The 15,679-nt window shown below is 38.5% G+C and overlaps 6 protein-coding genes across 9 annotated transcripts; 1 reads left to right on the top strand and 5 right to left on the bottom strand.

Annotated features, from left to right (window-relative positions):
• Nucleotides 1-1,569: 1,569 nt before the first annotated feature.
• LOC104778732 (uncharacterized) lies at nt 1,570-3,079 on the bottom strand. The gene is made up of 2 exons (XM_019241505.2): nt 2,650-3,079; nt 1,570-2,480 (listed from the first exon to the last, which is right to left on the bottom strand). Exons 1-2 carry the CDS (start codon nt 2,680-2,682, stop codon nt 1,572-1,574), a joined length of 942 nt encoding a protein of 313 aa, XP_019097050.1. The 5' UTR covers nt 2,683-3,079; the 3' UTR covers nt 1,570-1,571.
• Nucleotides 3,080-3,793: 714 nt separating this feature from the next.
• Nucleotides 3,794-8,524, bottom strand: LOC109124450 (factor of DNA methylation 1-like). 3 transcript variants are annotated; one of them, XM_010499198.2, is made up of 8 exons: nt 7,557-8,524; nt 6,150-7,073; nt 5,889-6,070; nt 5,692-5,781; nt 5,290-5,577; nt 4,744-4,956; nt 4,252-4,484; nt 3,794-3,996 (listed from the first exon to the last, which is right to left on the bottom strand). In XM_010499198.2, exons 2-7 carry the CDS (start codon nt 7,054-7,056, stop codon nt 4,254-4,256), a joined length of 1,911 nt encoding a protein of 636 aa, XP_010497500.2. In that variant the 5' UTR covers nt 7,057-7,073; nt 7,557-8,524; the 3' UTR covers nt 3,794-3,996; nt 4,252-4,253. The 3 variants fall into 3 exon arrangements, with proteins under 3 accessions (XP_010497500.2, XP_010497504.2, XP_087364676.1); XM_010499202.3 differs by having other exon boundaries at nt 7,594-7,904; XM_087508550.1 differs by lacking the exons at nt 5,290-5,577; nt 5,692-5,781 and having other exon boundaries at nt 7,557-7,969.
• LOC104774663 (uncharacterized) lies at nt 7,949-8,497 on the bottom strand. Its single transcript, XM_010499183.3, has one exon. It carries the CDS (start codon nt 8,495-8,497, stop codon nt 8,150-8,152), a length of 348 nt encoding a protein of 115 aa, XP_010497485.1. The 3' UTR covers nt 7,949-8,149.
• Nucleotides 8,525-8,657: 133 nt separating the features above from the next.
• LOC104740274 (putative disease resistance protein At1g15890) lies at nt 8,658-12,208 on the bottom strand. 2 transcript variants are annotated; one of them, XM_087508549.1, is made up of 4 exons: nt 12,132-12,208; nt 11,226-11,942; nt 10,945-11,082; nt 8,658-10,831 (listed from the first exon to the last, which is right to left on the bottom strand). In XM_087508549.1, exon 4 carries the CDS (start codon nt 10,727-10,729, stop codon nt 8,927-8,929), a length of 1,803 nt encoding a protein of 600 aa, XP_087364675.1. In that variant the 5' UTR covers nt 10,730-10,831; nt 10,945-11,082; nt 11,226-11,942; nt 12,132-12,208; the 3' UTR covers nt 8,658-8,926. The 2 variants fall into 2 exon arrangements, with proteins under 2 accessions (XP_087364675.1, XP_087364674.1); XM_087508548.1 differs by having other exon boundaries at nt 8,658-11,082; nt 12,132-12,204.
• Nucleotides 12,209-12,405: 197 nt separating this feature from the next.
• LOC104774638 (Golgi SNAP receptor complex member 1-1) lies at nt 12,406-14,170 on the top strand. Its single transcript, XM_010499166.3, has 5 exons — nt 12,406-12,741; nt 12,983-13,222; nt 13,356-13,520; nt 13,654-13,767; nt 13,893-14,170. Exons 1-5 carry the CDS (start codon nt 12,703-12,705, stop codon nt 14,004-14,006), a joined length of 672 nt encoding a protein of 223 aa, XP_010497468.1. The 5' UTR covers nt 12,406-12,702; the 3' UTR covers nt 14,007-14,170.
• Nucleotides 14,171-14,248: 78 nt separating this feature from the next.
• LOC104774651 (uncharacterized protein At2g39795, mitochondrial) lies at nt 14,249-15,631 on the bottom strand. The gene is made up of 3 exons (XM_010499173.3): nt 15,270-15,631; nt 14,680-15,002; nt 14,249-14,572 (listed from the first exon to the last, which is right to left on the bottom strand). The coding sequence occupies exons 1-3, from the start codon at nt 15,513-15,515 to the stop codon at nt 14,410-14,412; spliced, it is 732 nt and encodes a 243-aa protein (XP_010497475.1). The 5' UTR covers nt 15,516-15,631; the 3' UTR covers nt 14,249-14,409.
• Between the last annotated feature and the right edge of the window lie 48 nt (nt 15,632-15,679).

Raw genomic sequence — 15,679 nt, 5'->3', positions numbered from 1 at the left:
TAGAAATAAAAATTAAAAAATTATTAAGAACAATAACATTTTTGAAATAGAATAATTCAAAATAGATAAATAAAATGATCCTATGTAAAAAAAAATGAAAAACATTTGAGACATAGAAAATAAAAAGAGAGAAACTAATGACGACGTACATTCCATAGCATATTTGCTATCTCATCTCGTACGTTATTCATATATTGGCCATCATTTGTTCCCTCTTCTTCCTCAAGTCGATTAAGTTCGCCTTCTGCAAATCGTCGTCCACGACTATCTCGAGCAGTGACATTTTCGTCTTCAAAATCAGCATCTGGAATTCTATGAAGCCTGATAAAATTGTGAAGAACCATAGTAGCATGCACAATTCTGTTCTGAGTCTTGACATCATAACGAGGCAAATTGTCAAGAATCGTCCATTTTTTTTTACAAACTCCGAATGTTCGTTCTATCACAGAACGAAGTGATGCATGCCACCTATTATATAATTCTTTTTTGTTCCTCGGAGCACCTGCATCAAATTCTGAAAGATGATATCTGATGTTTTCTCTGCTGCTTCCTCTATATGGAGCTAGAAATCCCCGCTTGTTCGCATATCCAGAATCGACGAGATAATACTTACCTATAGGAGGTCTCGGGAATAAAGGATCTCCATCTATTGCATACTGCAACACCAATGAATCATGTGTGGATCCAGCTGCGCCTAGCCATGCATACTTGAAGATCATGTTTAAATCGCATATGGCCATTATGTTTAGACTTTTCTGTCCATTTCTATCAAAATACCCAACTGCATCACTACCTCCAACCATTACTTTGACATGCGTTCCATCAAGTGCTCCAACAAATCCACTAAAGAAAGGCCAATATCTTGAATCTTCTTGTAACTTACGAGGATAGTGCTGGAGTGATGTTGTTGTTGGAGTTTTTAAATACTCACATGCAAGTCTCTCTACAGCGTCCAGTACCTCATGGAACTTTCGGTAAGCAGTCTCTTGGGAACGACCAAAAGTCATTCCAACAAAGCGTTGAGATGCATTTTGACCGCATGTAACCAAAAATATTGCCACCATCTCATCAATACTGATATTATCGGTACTCCGTAAGTTGTAACGTTGCTCTAGCGTTGTGCACAGGTTCTTGAATGCTTCCGGATGCATCCTTAACATGTTCATACAATTTACCGGCTTGTTACGAATCTGCCTTTCAAGGTTTTGCCAACCTAATCCTCGTTCTTCCGCCATTGGTTGTTTAGAAAAATAACGATTGTAATATTCCATCAAAGGATGCATTATCGTATCCATATACTCATCATCTTCTAGATTGTACAACTCTAGCAACTCGTCTTCTGTAAGATTTTCTAAACCCCGAGAATACAACTCGTTTAATCGTATGACCTATAAATAGATGAGAATAAAAAAAAACTAGGATTAGAACTTAATTATTTTATTAATCATAAACCATGTAACATTAAGTAAAATAGAACTAATTTCTTAGCATTGAACCAAAAAAAAAAAACAAAAAAAAACCTTAACCTAAAATGCATTAGAAAAAGGAAAAGGAATATTATTAAAAGATTTTTAATCTTCTAGATTAAAAGTCTTCGTCTGACTTGATTCTCCATCACAACCCGTTTTCTTGGTTCCACCTTCATACCCTATCTCTTTGAATAATGACATGAGCTCTGTATGAGATGGAGCATTGAATTCTTCGTGAGTCTCCATGTTTGTGTTACGGATGTTCAAATCCAGGTTGACACTTGGAGGACCTCTTTGGCAACTTTGCAAATTATTGAGACGATTTCCAATGAAATCTCCGTTACGATCATATCCCGTATAACCCTCCAAGAATATGATCTTATCATGATCATTTTCACTAGAGACCATCATTTCTCGGGCAAAGAGATCCTCCTTTAGTACTTTGATACACGCCCACCAAAAATCTGTCCACCTTGTCAAACCTTGAATTGATTGCAAGACTCCATATGCCTCTTTGTATGGTGTAGCTTCATTCTTTTCTCTACGTTCTCTTGCCTCTTCTACTTGAGCACGACGAAATTCCATCATTTCTTTGAATTGTCCACCCATCTCTGTTTCAAATGCCGTTCTTCTTCGTGGCATGTTCTTTTCTCCACTCCGTAGTACATCTTTCCCTCGATTACTTGGGTATGGAGTAACACGTGATTGTTTTTTAGCTGACCGCTTCGCTGGACCAATTGGCGACAGTGGAGGAGATTCGTTTGTGATGGTTTGAGACTGTAGATGTGCATCCTTTGTAGGAGTACGGTTTGAATCATCTCCATCATCATCTACGGCTATCGGAACGAACTTGTCCACTGATTGCCTCTCATCTACCTCAGTATTGTTTGCATCTTGCTTATGAGTTGGGTACATAGCTTCTGGTTTACTGCCTTGACAACCAAATATGCGTCTCATAAGCTCCATATGGGGAATTCCTTCTTCACGGATAATTTTGGCATATGGTATCTCCTGCACAATATTTTTAAGAATATTAATATGATAGCTAGCAAAATAAAATATGTATTACAAACAAGCTTATTTCTGGATTTACAAAAAATAATACATAACCTTAAGTTACTATTAATATATAAATTAACTAATTTAAACTACAGAAAAAATAAAATAAAAAAGAAAATACCTTTTCACGGTCAACCCACCAGTCCGGATCCATGTAAATCAAACCCGTGTTCTGATCATAGTGTATTCCAGTGAAATTTCTCAGCCTCTTATAAGCATTCCACTTATTTCTCAAAGCATCGTATTTGCTCTTGAAAGAATCCCACAGAAGATTTATCTTAGTTTGTTCCAAAAACTTTTCACAAATCCGCACTCGGCCGATTTCTTTCGGTAGCTTCTGCTTGTATCTAATTCTAGCCAATTCAACATCAAGAAGCTCCAAGAATATTCTGATATACTCATCATTCCATACAATTTGTTTCTATAATACACATTAAAAGATTAAATACTAAACATCCAACGTTTTTAAACTGCGTATGTGATATATTCATTACCTTACGGCGGATACTTCCACTCCCACCAACATCCTCGCCACCAGCTGCACCAGCTGCACCACCTTCATTAGACATCTTCATCAAAAACAAATAAAATATATTAGTAATATGCACTAATATTTTTAAACATATATATAAACTCGATGGATAAAAAGAGTAGAAGAAAGAAAACCATACTACGTACTGTTTCTTCAAAGTGTGCTTATTTGACAATAAGCTTTAGGCATCTATATATACAACTTAAAATTTCCGTGTACGTTTCAACGACGAATAATAGTAGGAACAACTTTTTTCGTTTGAAAGAGTCTGATGAACACTAGAAAATTTTAGAAAAATCTTTGACCAAAGTTGTTTACGGGTGCTTAGCATAAAAATAGAAACAAATAACAAATATTTTTTTAAAAAAATAATCGATTGAATAATTTAAAAAACTGATAACTCAACTCTAACACATGACAATTTCCATGATGTTGAATAATCTTTTGAGTTAACAATTTTACAAAAGATATACATCAAACTTGTACATCAACCATAACACATGATTATTCAAACTCAACTTCAAAAAATTTAGTTTTGTTAGTGATTGGTAACATTTTTGAATAAAATTTGAGTTGAGACCATAACTCAACATAAGTCAATAGTAACACATGTTACCAGTCAGAGCCATTATATGATCATCATTTCTATAAAAGATGAATCACCTAAGGATTTCCATGTTACTAATAAGATAAAACCATTTAAAAAAAAAAAAAAAAAGGATAAACCAGAACATTATCAAGAAAAGCCACTGGTTACATTAACTGTTACAAATCTTTCAAAAAGATACAAGTGGAAGAAAATTAGTCTCTTGATACAGAGAGCTGAGAGAGCATATGAGCCTCCTAATTATTTATTTTAACATCCATTCTCAGTTATCTTAATACACAAAAACCTCAACCATTTCAACTTCTTCTTCTTCTTCTTACTCCTCCATCCTGGAAACAAAGTAGAAGATTCATTGGATTCTTCAGTTCAAATCTAAATGGCGGCACAAGACCAAAGCCAGACAACTTCTTTCAATAAACGAGATCATGCCCTGTTGACGAGTTTTGTTTACCCCAAACCTTATAAAGCCTTTTTACACGTTTTTTTTTGGTCAGATTATGGAGTGTATGTCTTTTTTAAACCAGCAAATTACATATAAAAGCTCTATAAGGAGACCTGTCTCAACTGAAGAACATTAAGCATACCTTCAGGTCCTTTTGCGTTTCAGCGTTTTGATGTTTTCTGAAATGAAGGAAATCACTTCCTTCAGTGTTGCTTTTCTTCCTTCTTTGAAGTTCCACAGTTCTGGAGTTGCGTACCGACCACTTGCATTATACTCATTCATCTCCTCAAGAGCTGTTTTAACTGCGTTATGCACCGCTTCTCCCCACTCTCTTTTAAGCTTCTTCAGCTGCTCATCCTCCTCGTCCACCACTTCCTGTAAACCATAGCCCATCTAACAACATTACCGCTAACTCACAAAAAAAAAAAGCAGTTGTACCACCAACATATGGATACAAGTGTTAACATTCACAGAATCACAGGTTACTCCTACATATTCAATTAAAACAGTCACTTTCAACATTCACAGAGAGGGTAAGTAAGATCAGACACTTTTCATTTTTTTAAAGTCGTAAAGGCGTCGAACTAAATCAATGGTTCAGTGCGATAAAGACTCGTAAAATGAATGAACCTACCTTCACTCTGCCCCCACTTCCTACACGTTTGAATGGATGCCACGATGGATTCTTGAGGTTCTCTTGCCATGTAGAGCAAAGGGTGGCAGCTTCAACCGTAGCTTCATTTGCAGAGTATCTCAGCTTGCAAACATTCAGGAAAGGTTTTTCATCAACTTCCCCCATTCTTTTTACTCCGATATCGGTTTCGGCACCCAACAGTCCTGTCAAACCCTGGATAACATATAGAGGTCATTGGTACAGGCATTATGCATCTTCTAGACACCATATAGTCGTAAATATCTGTGACTTTTACCAGAGTCCTATAGCCATCATAGACCGTAAACTTATCAGATAAAAACTCATCATCAATCTATCCCCATCAAACATGTTTTATCAGTATATTTTAATTTGTATGTCCAATTGTCAACCAAATATATCCAACAAAACTAGGGTGTTTTGACTTTTGACCATGTCTGCAGTATCTTAGACACGAATAAAAGCTACGTAATGGCAAAATGCAAGTGTGTCAGTACCCAAAAACACTAAAGCATGAGAAATCTGTACCGTAATCAATTTTTTCCGTGCTGCTTGTATCTCATCATTGCTTTGACGTTCTTTCGTCATCAAGTCTGAGTTCATCTGCTCTAGCCCTTCTAACTCAGATTTTTTCTCCTCCAGCTCATCATTCATCTCTTGCATTTTCTTCTTGACCGCCTCATCATCATCATTCCCCAAATGCTTCATCACTTGCAATTTGCCTTTCAGCTCTTGAATTTCCATTTCCAGTGTCTGTTTGGTGTCTAGCTGCTTCTCGAGCAGAAGAATCTTGTTCAAAGCGTCTTCGTTTTGCCTCTGGAGTTTATAAAGGAGAGAGTTTCAAACTCAGACACAAATAAGATAAGCCTTTTCCTCTTAATTTTGGGATCAACTCATTAGTCAGTTTACATAGTGCACTATGAAATATACCTTATGCTCTTCTACAAGTCTCAAGACACTTTCGTCGGCCTTTTTTTGCTCACGCGAAGCTAACAGCAGGGATTTGTTCATAGCCTCACTCTGCCAAGAAAAAAAATCTATAATGAGCATTGGTTCCACGGAAAAGATAAATGCATACATATTCAAAGACTGATTGTTTCCTGTATCATACTAACTATGGATATTACCTTTTTCTTTTCTTCATCAAGCTTTTGTCTCTCCAGTTCAGTTAGTGCTTCCTGTTTTTCCAATTGTTTGGCCCGAGACTCCAAGTCCCGCATCTTACGATCCAGTTCATCGCTTAGCTTATCTTTGTCATATAGGACCCTCTGGATATGGCGACGCGACGTCTCCTGCATCTTCTTTGTTTCTGAGGAGGATAAAACATACACAAAAGTCAGATACCCTAACACAAGCTATAATAAACATATTAGTGTGTCAGTAAATACCGTTAGCAAAAGCTTCATGCAAATTTCTTTTCTCATCTAGGACCCTCTGCAATGACATTGCCGTCCTGTGGTAACTGTATTGGACCTTGCTCAGATCATCGTTAGTCATAGCAATCATCTTTGTAAGTTCATCCAGAACAATGTTTCTATCCTGCTCTTTTTCTTGCGAAATATCTGAAACTGTTCTTAGCTTTCCTTCCCTGGAGAGGTACTCACCTATTGGACCTTGAGAGTAATAGTCTTGTGCACGTGCACACCAACCATAGGCCTTAGACTCAGAATCTCCAGTCCTCTCAGTCCACTCCTTTTTGCTGTGCCCTTGGTTCTCAAATTCCTTTTCAAGCTCTGTGGCACATGCGAATCCACCCCAGTCGCTGGTAAACTTAGCAATAACCCCAACAATCGAATCTTGTTCGACCAAAAAGGCATTGACCTCAACAGGCTTGAATTTTGAAAGCCTATCCAACCAATATTCAGAATCAAGTAGAGCTTCCTTGTCATCAGTGGCTGTCAAAGGATTAAGAACAATCCCCATCCATGGCCAGACATAGACGTCACGGGGGTTTGGTTCAACTGTCTCCTCAAACTGAGGAGGAACTGGTGGAGGGCGTGGAGCAGGTTCAGCATGACCAGCAAGCTCATTCTCTAAAAACTTAGCCAAAGCGAGGTGATTGGCCTTCTGTTTAGCACTTCGAGTGGCAGATCCTTTGGAAACCCCAGAAGCATGTGCGTATAACTCCTTGTACTTGTAATCTTGCTTCTTCTTTCCAGAACAGAAGGGGCATCTCAGCTGTCCATTCACTTTAACCTTGTAGCTCCCGTTCTGCAATAGCATGTAGGGTGTTTCGGAATAGTCATCAATCTCAGACTCGCTGATCTCACACTCATCGTCAGATGAAATACCCATCCTCCTACCTCCTTCACCTGGAAATACAATGGAAACATTTCTTGAGAAAGGAATTTGAAGAAAATAAGCAAATCAAAAAGGATGATTCGTTCACCAAACAAGCTAAAGAAAATGTCTTAGATTTCGAAACACTTGTGTCTTAAGACTAGTCTGTCACACCGGGATAGCTCATGCAGCAAAGTTTGCTGATCAGCCTTTATGAGAACAAACAGCCCCAAAAGAGACTCAATTTCTAGCAAACCGAGTCGATAGCATCCAAAATTATCAAGAGCAAGATAAACCCTTTTAGGCAGGCTAGAACTAAACCAAAAAAGACATCAGATAGAGAGCAAAAGAGACGAAATTGATACAGCATTTACAAAATCGGCAACGAGAATTCACGCATGCATGATAAGAAACCTAGCGAAATCCAAAATATTCTAGAACAAAAAAAAGTGAGGAAAGAAGCGAGATCCCCAGACGAAACACACAATACAATAAACAATCGTAACGAGATTTACCTGTGAAAACAGAGTATAGAAGAAATCGTGAGCTTACGTTAGACTAGGGAACGAAGCGAAACACGGCGAAGAAGCAACGCTTTGCTCGAGAGAAGAGTCTGAAGAGAAGAGACTATAGAGAGAGTGAGGAATCCGATGAAGCAAATGCCCCAATTAAAGAAAAAAAACAAAAGAGTACGAATTAGGAAAAAAAAATATCAGAAAAATAAAAATCATATGTCAAGATTGGGATATGAACCCATGACCGTCTTGACTACTGTTTTGACCAAAATTTCATTTTGCTTTTTTGGACTTTTCAAATTTGATAAATGTTACAACAAGCTTAGGCCAATGTTGTTTCACATTGGAATGAGCTAATGGCGAACGAAACTTTTACATTGCTGAGCACAACACTGAACTAATTCCAAAATTTTAGATTTCATGAATCATAGCTTGGCACAGTAATACATCAACCAAACAATCTGAGTACATTTTATCTGAGCACTCACATACAGTTCAATGAGATCACCAACAAAAACTGTGATGATCCAAATCGATGATCAAGCTTTGAATAAAACTACACTAAACAAGCTTTTTAAATTGTTTTCTTCTATTCAAATCGGAAGGATGGGTCGGGTTTGACTGGATTCAGAACGTGATCTGCGAGGTTTCCAAAAGAAGATAACCAAAGCAGCAATCACAACTCCAATCGCGTCCGCGACTGCGTCTCTTGCCGAGGCGCCTGCTGAAGGAAAGATACCAAATTGATCACCATCTTCTTTAGCCGCACCGGCGGAGAGTGAGAACGCAGATCCGATCCAGATGGAGTGACGGCGTAGAAACGAGTAACGGGAGAGAGAGGCGAGCGTCGCGAAGATGAGAGAGATTGAGAAACAGAATATTACATGGTAGAGTTTGTCTCGAGCAAACCAAGGATCTTCTCCATGAACTTGCCTCTCCATCTTATGCGCTTAACAAAACCGGGAGATTTTGAAACAAAAGAATTCAAAAATATTAGAGAGGAGAGATACCAAATACACTAGAACACCAAAGTCTTTGAAATGTAAAGTTTCCAACTTTGATAAAATGAGAAGCAGAGCAGTCACACAAATGATGACAGAATTTAGCCAAACAAAGTACGTATTTGGAATTATTACACTGTCTCAAAATGCACACTTGACATTAAGGTCTTTGAAACAATGCCACTACAAACACAAACCCAAATTCGTAACTGAGAGGATACAGATACAGTCACACAAAGAAAGCGAGGTAATGAAAGTGTGAGCCAGAGAGGTAATGAAAAAAGTACACATCTGTAGTAACTTCATCCTGCAAACTTGAAGAATCGCAGTTTGTGGTTGTGTGAGAAACCTTCCACTGGCTTACTTCTCTCATTCTTCACCAATCCACCCACTCCTCTCTCCGTTGTCTCTCAAACTCTGTGGCAGCTTTGGGCAATTTCGGACAGTGAACTCTGTCAGCTTTCGAGGAGCCCGAGGATACCCACAGATTATCTTTAGTTCAGCCATGTCAGTTACCGTAAGGTACTCCAGTTTCCTAAACGGTGCAACAAAATGTCGATGTGCAGTTCTGATACTGATTCCTTTTTCTTTGTTTATTATCTCTTCTATGCTTGATGACCTCATCACATGTAGATACACGAGATTTTGAGCAAATGCCAGCCATGTCAAATCCCTTGGACCTTCCAAATCACTTATCAAAATACTGGATAAGTTCTCGAAGCTTGGAGAACTTGTACTTGGTAAAACTTCCCTTCTTTCTTTGCTTTCCCAATCTATCTTTATCTCAAGTATATTGCAGTTCCGTATCACAAGTCTTTGAAGACCACGCAGAGCTACCGTGTTTAATACCACAACCGCTGCTGACATCTTTCTGAGGCATAAACTTTGAATACTACTCGCCAACCGGTCCACTCCTTGTATCCTCTCCAAACTCACAGCATCATCGACCGTTGCTTTTAAAAGCTTTAAGTGCTCCAAGAGCTGTAACTCTTCCAGTAATATGGCATCAATACAAACACCGGAATTATAGAACTTTAACACTTGGAGATTTTGCAAACTCATCACTATCCCAACAATGCTTCGCAGTTTATAAGTATAATCCACATTCAAGTAGATTAATTTCCTCAATGCCTTCAGACCAACTGGTAATGATTTTATCCCTGTGTGTGACAAGTTGAGGTATTGCAAAGATCCTAAGTTTGAAATTTCTTCCGGCAATCCAATAAGCCTCTTGTTCTCAGAAAGATCCAAGACTACAACTGCTGGCATAAACCTAAAGAATTCACCTGAGATATCCACCAGCTTGTTATTCTGGAGTAATAAGGTCGAGAGGTCGGGGCACTGGGGACTGCAAGATATCTCCGCAATCTGATTATTCATGAAAGACATCCTTCTTACAACCTTTGAACTAATAATGTCCTCAGGTATCTGTTGTAACCACACGCCGGATTTAACGCAAAGTATTTCTTTCTGTTTCCCAAAGTTAGTCGCTATCCAAAGCCCCATCTCGCGCACCACACCATGCATTTTCACTTTCGTTGTGACTCCACCATTCATCAACAGATGTGAAGAAACTAGCAAATTAATTATATCAAGACCTTCCTTGTTAGCTCCATCCTTATCTCTGTCTCCATCAATAAATCCTTCGCATAACCAATATTCTATCAATTCATTCTTCTGTATTTCATAATCTTCCGGAAACAAACAACAATATAGGAAGCATGATTTGACTTTTGCACTCTCTAAACTATCATAACTGACCATCAAAAGAGGAAGAACCCCTCCTTCGTTACTTAGAAGAAACTCTTCGCTAGGCAAATTCAGAGCAGTAATCGCATGACTCCATTCTTGTACAGTCTTTTTTTGTGCCATGGTTTTGCCAATGACATTGAGTGCAAGTGGAAAACCGTTACATTTACCAGCAACTACTCTAGCGAGAGCGGGTATATCCGGATGACTTTTTAATGTGTTATCTCCAAGTTGTTTGTGAAACAATTCCCAAGATTCAGCTATTGACAAACGTTTAACTTCTATGCCAACAGCCTCCATATCTTCGCAAACTTCCTTAGAACGAGTGGTAAACAATATAACTGATCCGTTTTGATAAGTTATAGGTGGAACACCTACCTTGGTCAGATCTACTTTGCTCCCTAGATCATCCAATAACAGCATAAACTTCCTCCCCTTCAGGATGTTGTGTATCTCATTAGCTCTTTCCTCTTCTGTATCTTGTTCCCAATCCTTGTCAAGATTTAGTCTTCGCAAAATCTGATCCTGAATGCTTAGATATTGCAAATCATTAGATACGACAACCCAAATAACAACCTCAAAGTCATTAACCGTCTCAAGAAAGAAATTGTTAATACTAGCTAAGAGAGTGGTCTTGCCTATTCCACCAATACCATAAAGACCAAAAGTTCTTCGTGAATATAACTGTAGTTGGCAGTATACCATTTCGAGCCTCTCAGTCAAACCAATGGGTGATTCGATATGCTTCTTCTCCCCCTTAGGTTTAAAGCTTCTCTCTGTCAACACTTCAAAAACTCCATTAGTTAGAAGTCCTTCAACTTCGTTCAACTTCTTCAAAACCTTTCTACCATAACTGCAGCCTAATATGAAATGCAGAGAACAATATCCGCAAAGACACAATCTTTTAGTTTGTTTTGACCTGGCTTCAAGCAGATCATTGACTTAAGGCTCAACACCTTCTACTTTTGAAACCATCCTTGGACTTGACCAAGCCGTTGCAATCCTTTATCTTCTTCTATTGTGACTCTTCTTAGCAGATCATCTCGTCTCTCACTGAGTTCTTGCATAGCCTTCTGAAGAGCCTCGAGGTTTGCCTCATCTATGTGCATGCCATTCTCATCGCTGGACATTTCTAGTGATACACAGTTCCCCATTTTGCTCACAGAAAGCAGGTGAAAGCCTGAAACTTTTTTTGCCAGGAAACAATGCAAGAGAAAGGACTATATGGGAAGAGAGAAAGAGGAAATACATGTTTACCATATAGCCTCAGGAAAAATCGTGCCTTGCTGACTTGATCAGAAAACAAAAAAAAAGTCAAACTGCAAGTTCTTTAAGTAAATTGAAAGTGTCAAATGTTAGTTTGGATGTCACTACTAATTGATAAAATGTTATAAAGAAGTTTTCATATCCACAAAATACAGTAAACAACAGATAATGAAAAGAACAAATCTCTATCTGACAAATGTAATATTCTGCTACAGAAGCTCCTTTCCATAAATATTTGGCAGGTATAAGAAAAGCAACAGAGCTACAGAAACATAAAAAGATACTAATTGTACCCATAAGTTTGGTCTAGCAAAATACACCAGTGAAGACGCGGCCTAAGCTAAGCTGCATATCTTCTTTGTCATCCTTTCTGTTCACCAGAAAGAGGGGACTTATCACTTATGAATGATCTTGAAAGAAACAAAGATCAGACTAAAAACGGAAGATGAACATTGGGGGATTACAAGTCACCCGAATATAGCAGTGAAGGAATGTGAAGCAAAGGGAATTAGGAATAGAAATAAGAAGTGGATGAATGATACAGAGATCAGAGAGTTACCGGCGGCGACAAGTAGTCGGCGACGCAAATGCTTGGATTGATTTGTGTGACTTGGTGAAAGTATGGATGGTCCAGATGATGAGAAAACCCGGCGGTAAGGCTTAAAGGTATTAATTTTTATTATCCGACGTGGCGCTTATAATAAGTTTGACTAGAGCGTTTAGGTCAACATATACACTACTAATAAGCGCTTATTGTAGGATGAAAAACACACGATCATACCCCCTCAAAATTGAATTAAGGAATTTGTTAATCAAGTGGATTACGCAAAATCGAAGCAAATTAGCTCTGGTGGTTTGAAGGGGCACGCAGCAAAATTTGTCTGCGTCTCCGAACCGACTCTCGCGATCCGATCCCGTTTTCTCTCTACTTTTGTCTCACAATTTCGAACCAATTAGATCGATCGCATCTTTCTGGTTTACGAGGAAGAAGAAGAAGAAGAAGAATCTCTTTGCTCCGGGATAATTGTCGTCTCATCGGTAAAAAAAAAAAAAAAAAAACGGAAACGACACGATCCGTTTGATCTCTTTCAGAAAGAAGAGAGTTTTTTTTTACAGATTCTGTGGACGCCATGGATGTACCTAGCTCTTGGGATGCTTTACGGAAACAGGTACTTTCAATTTTTAAAAAATTCTCTAGCGTGATTTGATTCCAAGCTACTGGGGTAATAATTATTCTTTGGAACACTTGTTGTCAAGCTCGTAGCGTCTAATTTTAGGTTTTTTTAAATTAGATTCTATTCGAATTAGGGGAATTTATCATTCTACTGGATCCAATTGAGATGCAATCTCTCTTCTGATTACTTAAAAAAACGAGTCTGTCTTTGTGTTGTTGTCATTTGAATCCCACAGGCTAGAAAGATTGAAGCTCAGCTTGATGAGCAGATGCATTCTTATCGTAGACTTGTTTCCACTAAGCCTTTATCTAAGTTAGATGGCACTGAGAGTGATCTTGAAGCTGGTATTGACTTACTTCTTAGACAACTACAACAAGTTAACGCCCAGATGCAAGCTTGGGTCTCTTCAGGCGGATCAGAAATGGTCTCACATACTTTAACTCGACATCAAGAGATCCTTCAGGATCTTACTCAGGTATATCAGTCTTGTTCCTGTATGTTTGACTCAACCTTTGTTATATCAGTCTTGTTCCTGTATGTATGACTCAACTTTTGTTATATCAGTCTTGTTCCTGTATGTATGATTGATTGATTCACTTATAATGCAGGAATTTTATCGACACCGCTCCAGTCTTAAAGCAAAACAAGAGCATGCTTCACTTCTTGACGACTTTAGGGAATTTGATCGGACTAGATTAGATTTAGAAGCTGGGGATGGCTCTGAACAGTCCTTGCTCAAGGAACATATGGGAATCAACCGCAATACAGCGCAGGTTTAATATACATACTCCTTTGGTATTAATATTTGTTAGAGTCTACAGCTGTTGCATACATTAAGACAGGCTTTCTCAAGTTAATCCAACACCCCATGACTTATGTGAGCTGCCTATTATATAAACTCTGCAGATGGATGGTGTCATTTCACAAGCTCAGGCCACACTCGGTACACTAGTCTTTCAACGTTCAACTTTTGGAGGCATCAACTCAAAGCTTAGCAATGTCGCCAGCCGTCTACCCACGGTACAAATATCTTTCCTTTTATTATCTACACACTTGTTTGCTTTCTTTATGTCCGGGCATGGCCCGTGTTATGTGTATCATCCATATATCTCACCCTGCAATGCGATGGTTTAAAACCACTGCAGGTCAACACTATTCTGTCAGCGATTAAGAGGAAAAAGTCGATGGATACAATCATTCTTTCTCTAGTTGCGGCTGTATGCACATTTCTCATATTCATTTACTGGATAACCAAGTAAAATTTGCCCATTTCTTTCGTTTGATCTCTATGTTGGGCCACGTTTGGTTTTCCCATGGTGTTAATTTGTTCTGCAATTATCGGTGTTCTAGTAAAAGATCAAAAACATAAATATTATGTACAGCAAATTTCGTCCCTGACTTTGCAGTTTAGACGAGGTTTCTATTTTGGAGATGTCACACATAGAGTACAACCATCTGTTTCTCCCATCTTGTAATTTTTTTTGGCCGTGGAGTAGGTTGCTGCATTGAGAAGGGAACAAGTATGTACGCAATTATATCATATTAGATCCATACATGTCACATAACTCTGGAAACTAAGAACCATGCCAATAAAATTCTATATAAAACCCATATCCAAGGGAACATTCATTGGATGCTTAAGAATGTGGTAATCAGAAGGTTTCATTTTTGCTCAACATAAGATTTAACAGTCTCCATCCATCTAATATACTCAGCTTTATCTTTGTTCTTCATGTACTGATGCAAGAACTCAGCAAGATCATCACCTATACCTCTATCCTCCAAAAAACGATAAACCGAGTCTTGAAGTTCCTCTTCCATTTCCCTGTAAATTTATTAAAAAACCAACATGAGATACATCATATCAGAAACACACAAAACACAAAAAGAAGAAGTTAGTTCTATAAAAAGAGGGGGATAAAATCACAGTACTGGAATTCTGGTCCAATATAGGCATTTGGTGAGTTCTTGCTGTATTTACGAACAAAGAACTTGGAGATCTGTATGGTATCAGGCCAAGCAGAACACATGATCTCAAATGTCTGACCATCACCCTTAGAGATGTTGACAATGAAAGTAATATGAAGCTGAACATCTTCAGGGTCGCTGCTTGTAGATTTTGATGATGGAACTGATCCATCAAACATGGTTGCTTCGATTTTAATATCTTCCTTGTCCCCAAATTTTCTTCTCAAGCTAATCCATTGCTCCCCCGGCCGCTCTTCCACTGTGAATGGGCCAAACCTCTCCTCAGGCTGAAATTTTTATGTACAAACAATTTTGCTCAGTTCAGCTATCAGACAAACCAGAATGTCATTCTTACTCGAATTGGGCTCTCACAAAAGGCATAAACTAAACTTTTGTGTTTGCCACAACAAAAACTCAATCAAACGGGGGAACAAACATGATTCGAACTCGAGATCATCATATTGCGTTTGAGATGATTCATATCACAGATTCCAGAAAGGTCTAGACTTTAGTATCAGATGACTGATGCCAAGCAATTACAAAAATGAAAATACCTGAAGAGGAGGCGAGTGATCGAGCTCGGACTGAATCTCAGAACGAATTAACCGGAGAATGTTACCCTCGAAAGCTGATTTCCTCATTTCCGACACATAACCCCCCGAGCTAAGAAACTTACGGCTCGTCAACAAACCAATAGTCCCATTTTGATTTGACAGAACACATGTTCTAGGGTTTCGGCTAAAAATCGAAGGCGATGAACTAATCACTGTTCTTCTCAGAAATCTGAAGAGACGTGCCATGAAGAACTCGGGACTCACGAGTAGCAAAGGTTGGGGGGTTTTCCTAGGGTTTAAGAGAGCATCTGGAATTCTTCGTAAGGGATTTTTGGTTTGATTCTCTTCTTCGCGGGGTTTTAGGATTCTTTAGTAATGGTGTAAAAGCTAATCTAGACCGTCCATTGGAA

Source organism: Camelina sativa, chromosome 3, assembly GCF_030686135.1.
Source record: "Camelina sativa cultivar CO46 ecotype springtype chromosome 3, ASM3068613v1".
In the NCBI taxonomy this organism is placed as follows: Eukaryota; Viridiplantae; Streptophyta; class Magnoliopsida; order Brassicales; family Brassicaceae; genus Camelina; species Camelina sativa.
This window is presented reverse-complemented; position numbering and strand designations above follow the sequence as displayed.

Coding starts and splice junctions, on each gene's coding strand:
- LOC109124450 (XM_010499198.2), bottom strand. CDS start 7,056: ATGGGTATTTCATCTGACGATGAGTGTGAGATCAGCGAGTCTGAGATT. Junction 5,782..5,888: donor TTGATGAAGAAAAGAAAAAG/GTAATATCCATA, acceptor TTTTCTTGGCAG/AGTGAGGCTATGAACAAATC. Junction 4,485..4,743: donor GAAGTGGGGGCAGAGTGAAG/GTAGGTTCATTC, acceptor TATGGTTTACAG/GAAGTGGTGGACGAGGAGGA.
- LOC104778732 (XM_019241505.2), bottom strand. CDS start 2,682: ATGGATCCGGACTGGTGGGTTGACCGTGAAAAG. Junction 2,481..2,649: donor GGTGGGTTGACCGTGAAAAG/GTATTTTCTTTT, acceptor AATATTGTGCAG/GAGATACCATATGCCAAAAT.
- LOC104774663 (XM_010499183.3), bottom strand. CDS start 8,497: ATGGAGAGGCAAGTTCATGGAGAAGATCCTTGGTTTGCTCGAGACAAA.
- LOC104774651 (XM_010499173.3), bottom strand. CDS start 15,515: ATGGCACGTCTCTTCAGATTTCTGAGAAGAACAGTGATTAGTTCATCG. Junction 15,003..15,269: donor ATCACTCGCCTCCTCTTCAG/GTATTTTCATTT, acceptor TAAAAATTTCAG/CCTGAGGAGAGGTTTGGCCC. Junction 14,573..14,679: donor TATATTGGACCAGAATTCCA/GTACTGTGATTT, acceptor ATAAATTTACAG/GGAAATGGAAGAGGAACTTC.
- LOC104774638 (XM_010499166.3), top strand. CDS start 12,703: ATGGATGTACCTAGCTCTTGGGATGCTTTACGGAAACAG. Junction 13,521..13,653: donor TCAACCGCAATACAGCGCAG/GTTTAATATACA, acceptor TAAACTCTGCAG/ATGGATGGTGTCATTTCACA. Junction 13,768..13,892: donor TCGCCAGCCGTCTACCCACG/GTACAAATATCT, acceptor AAACCACTGCAG/GTCAACACTATTCTGTCAGC.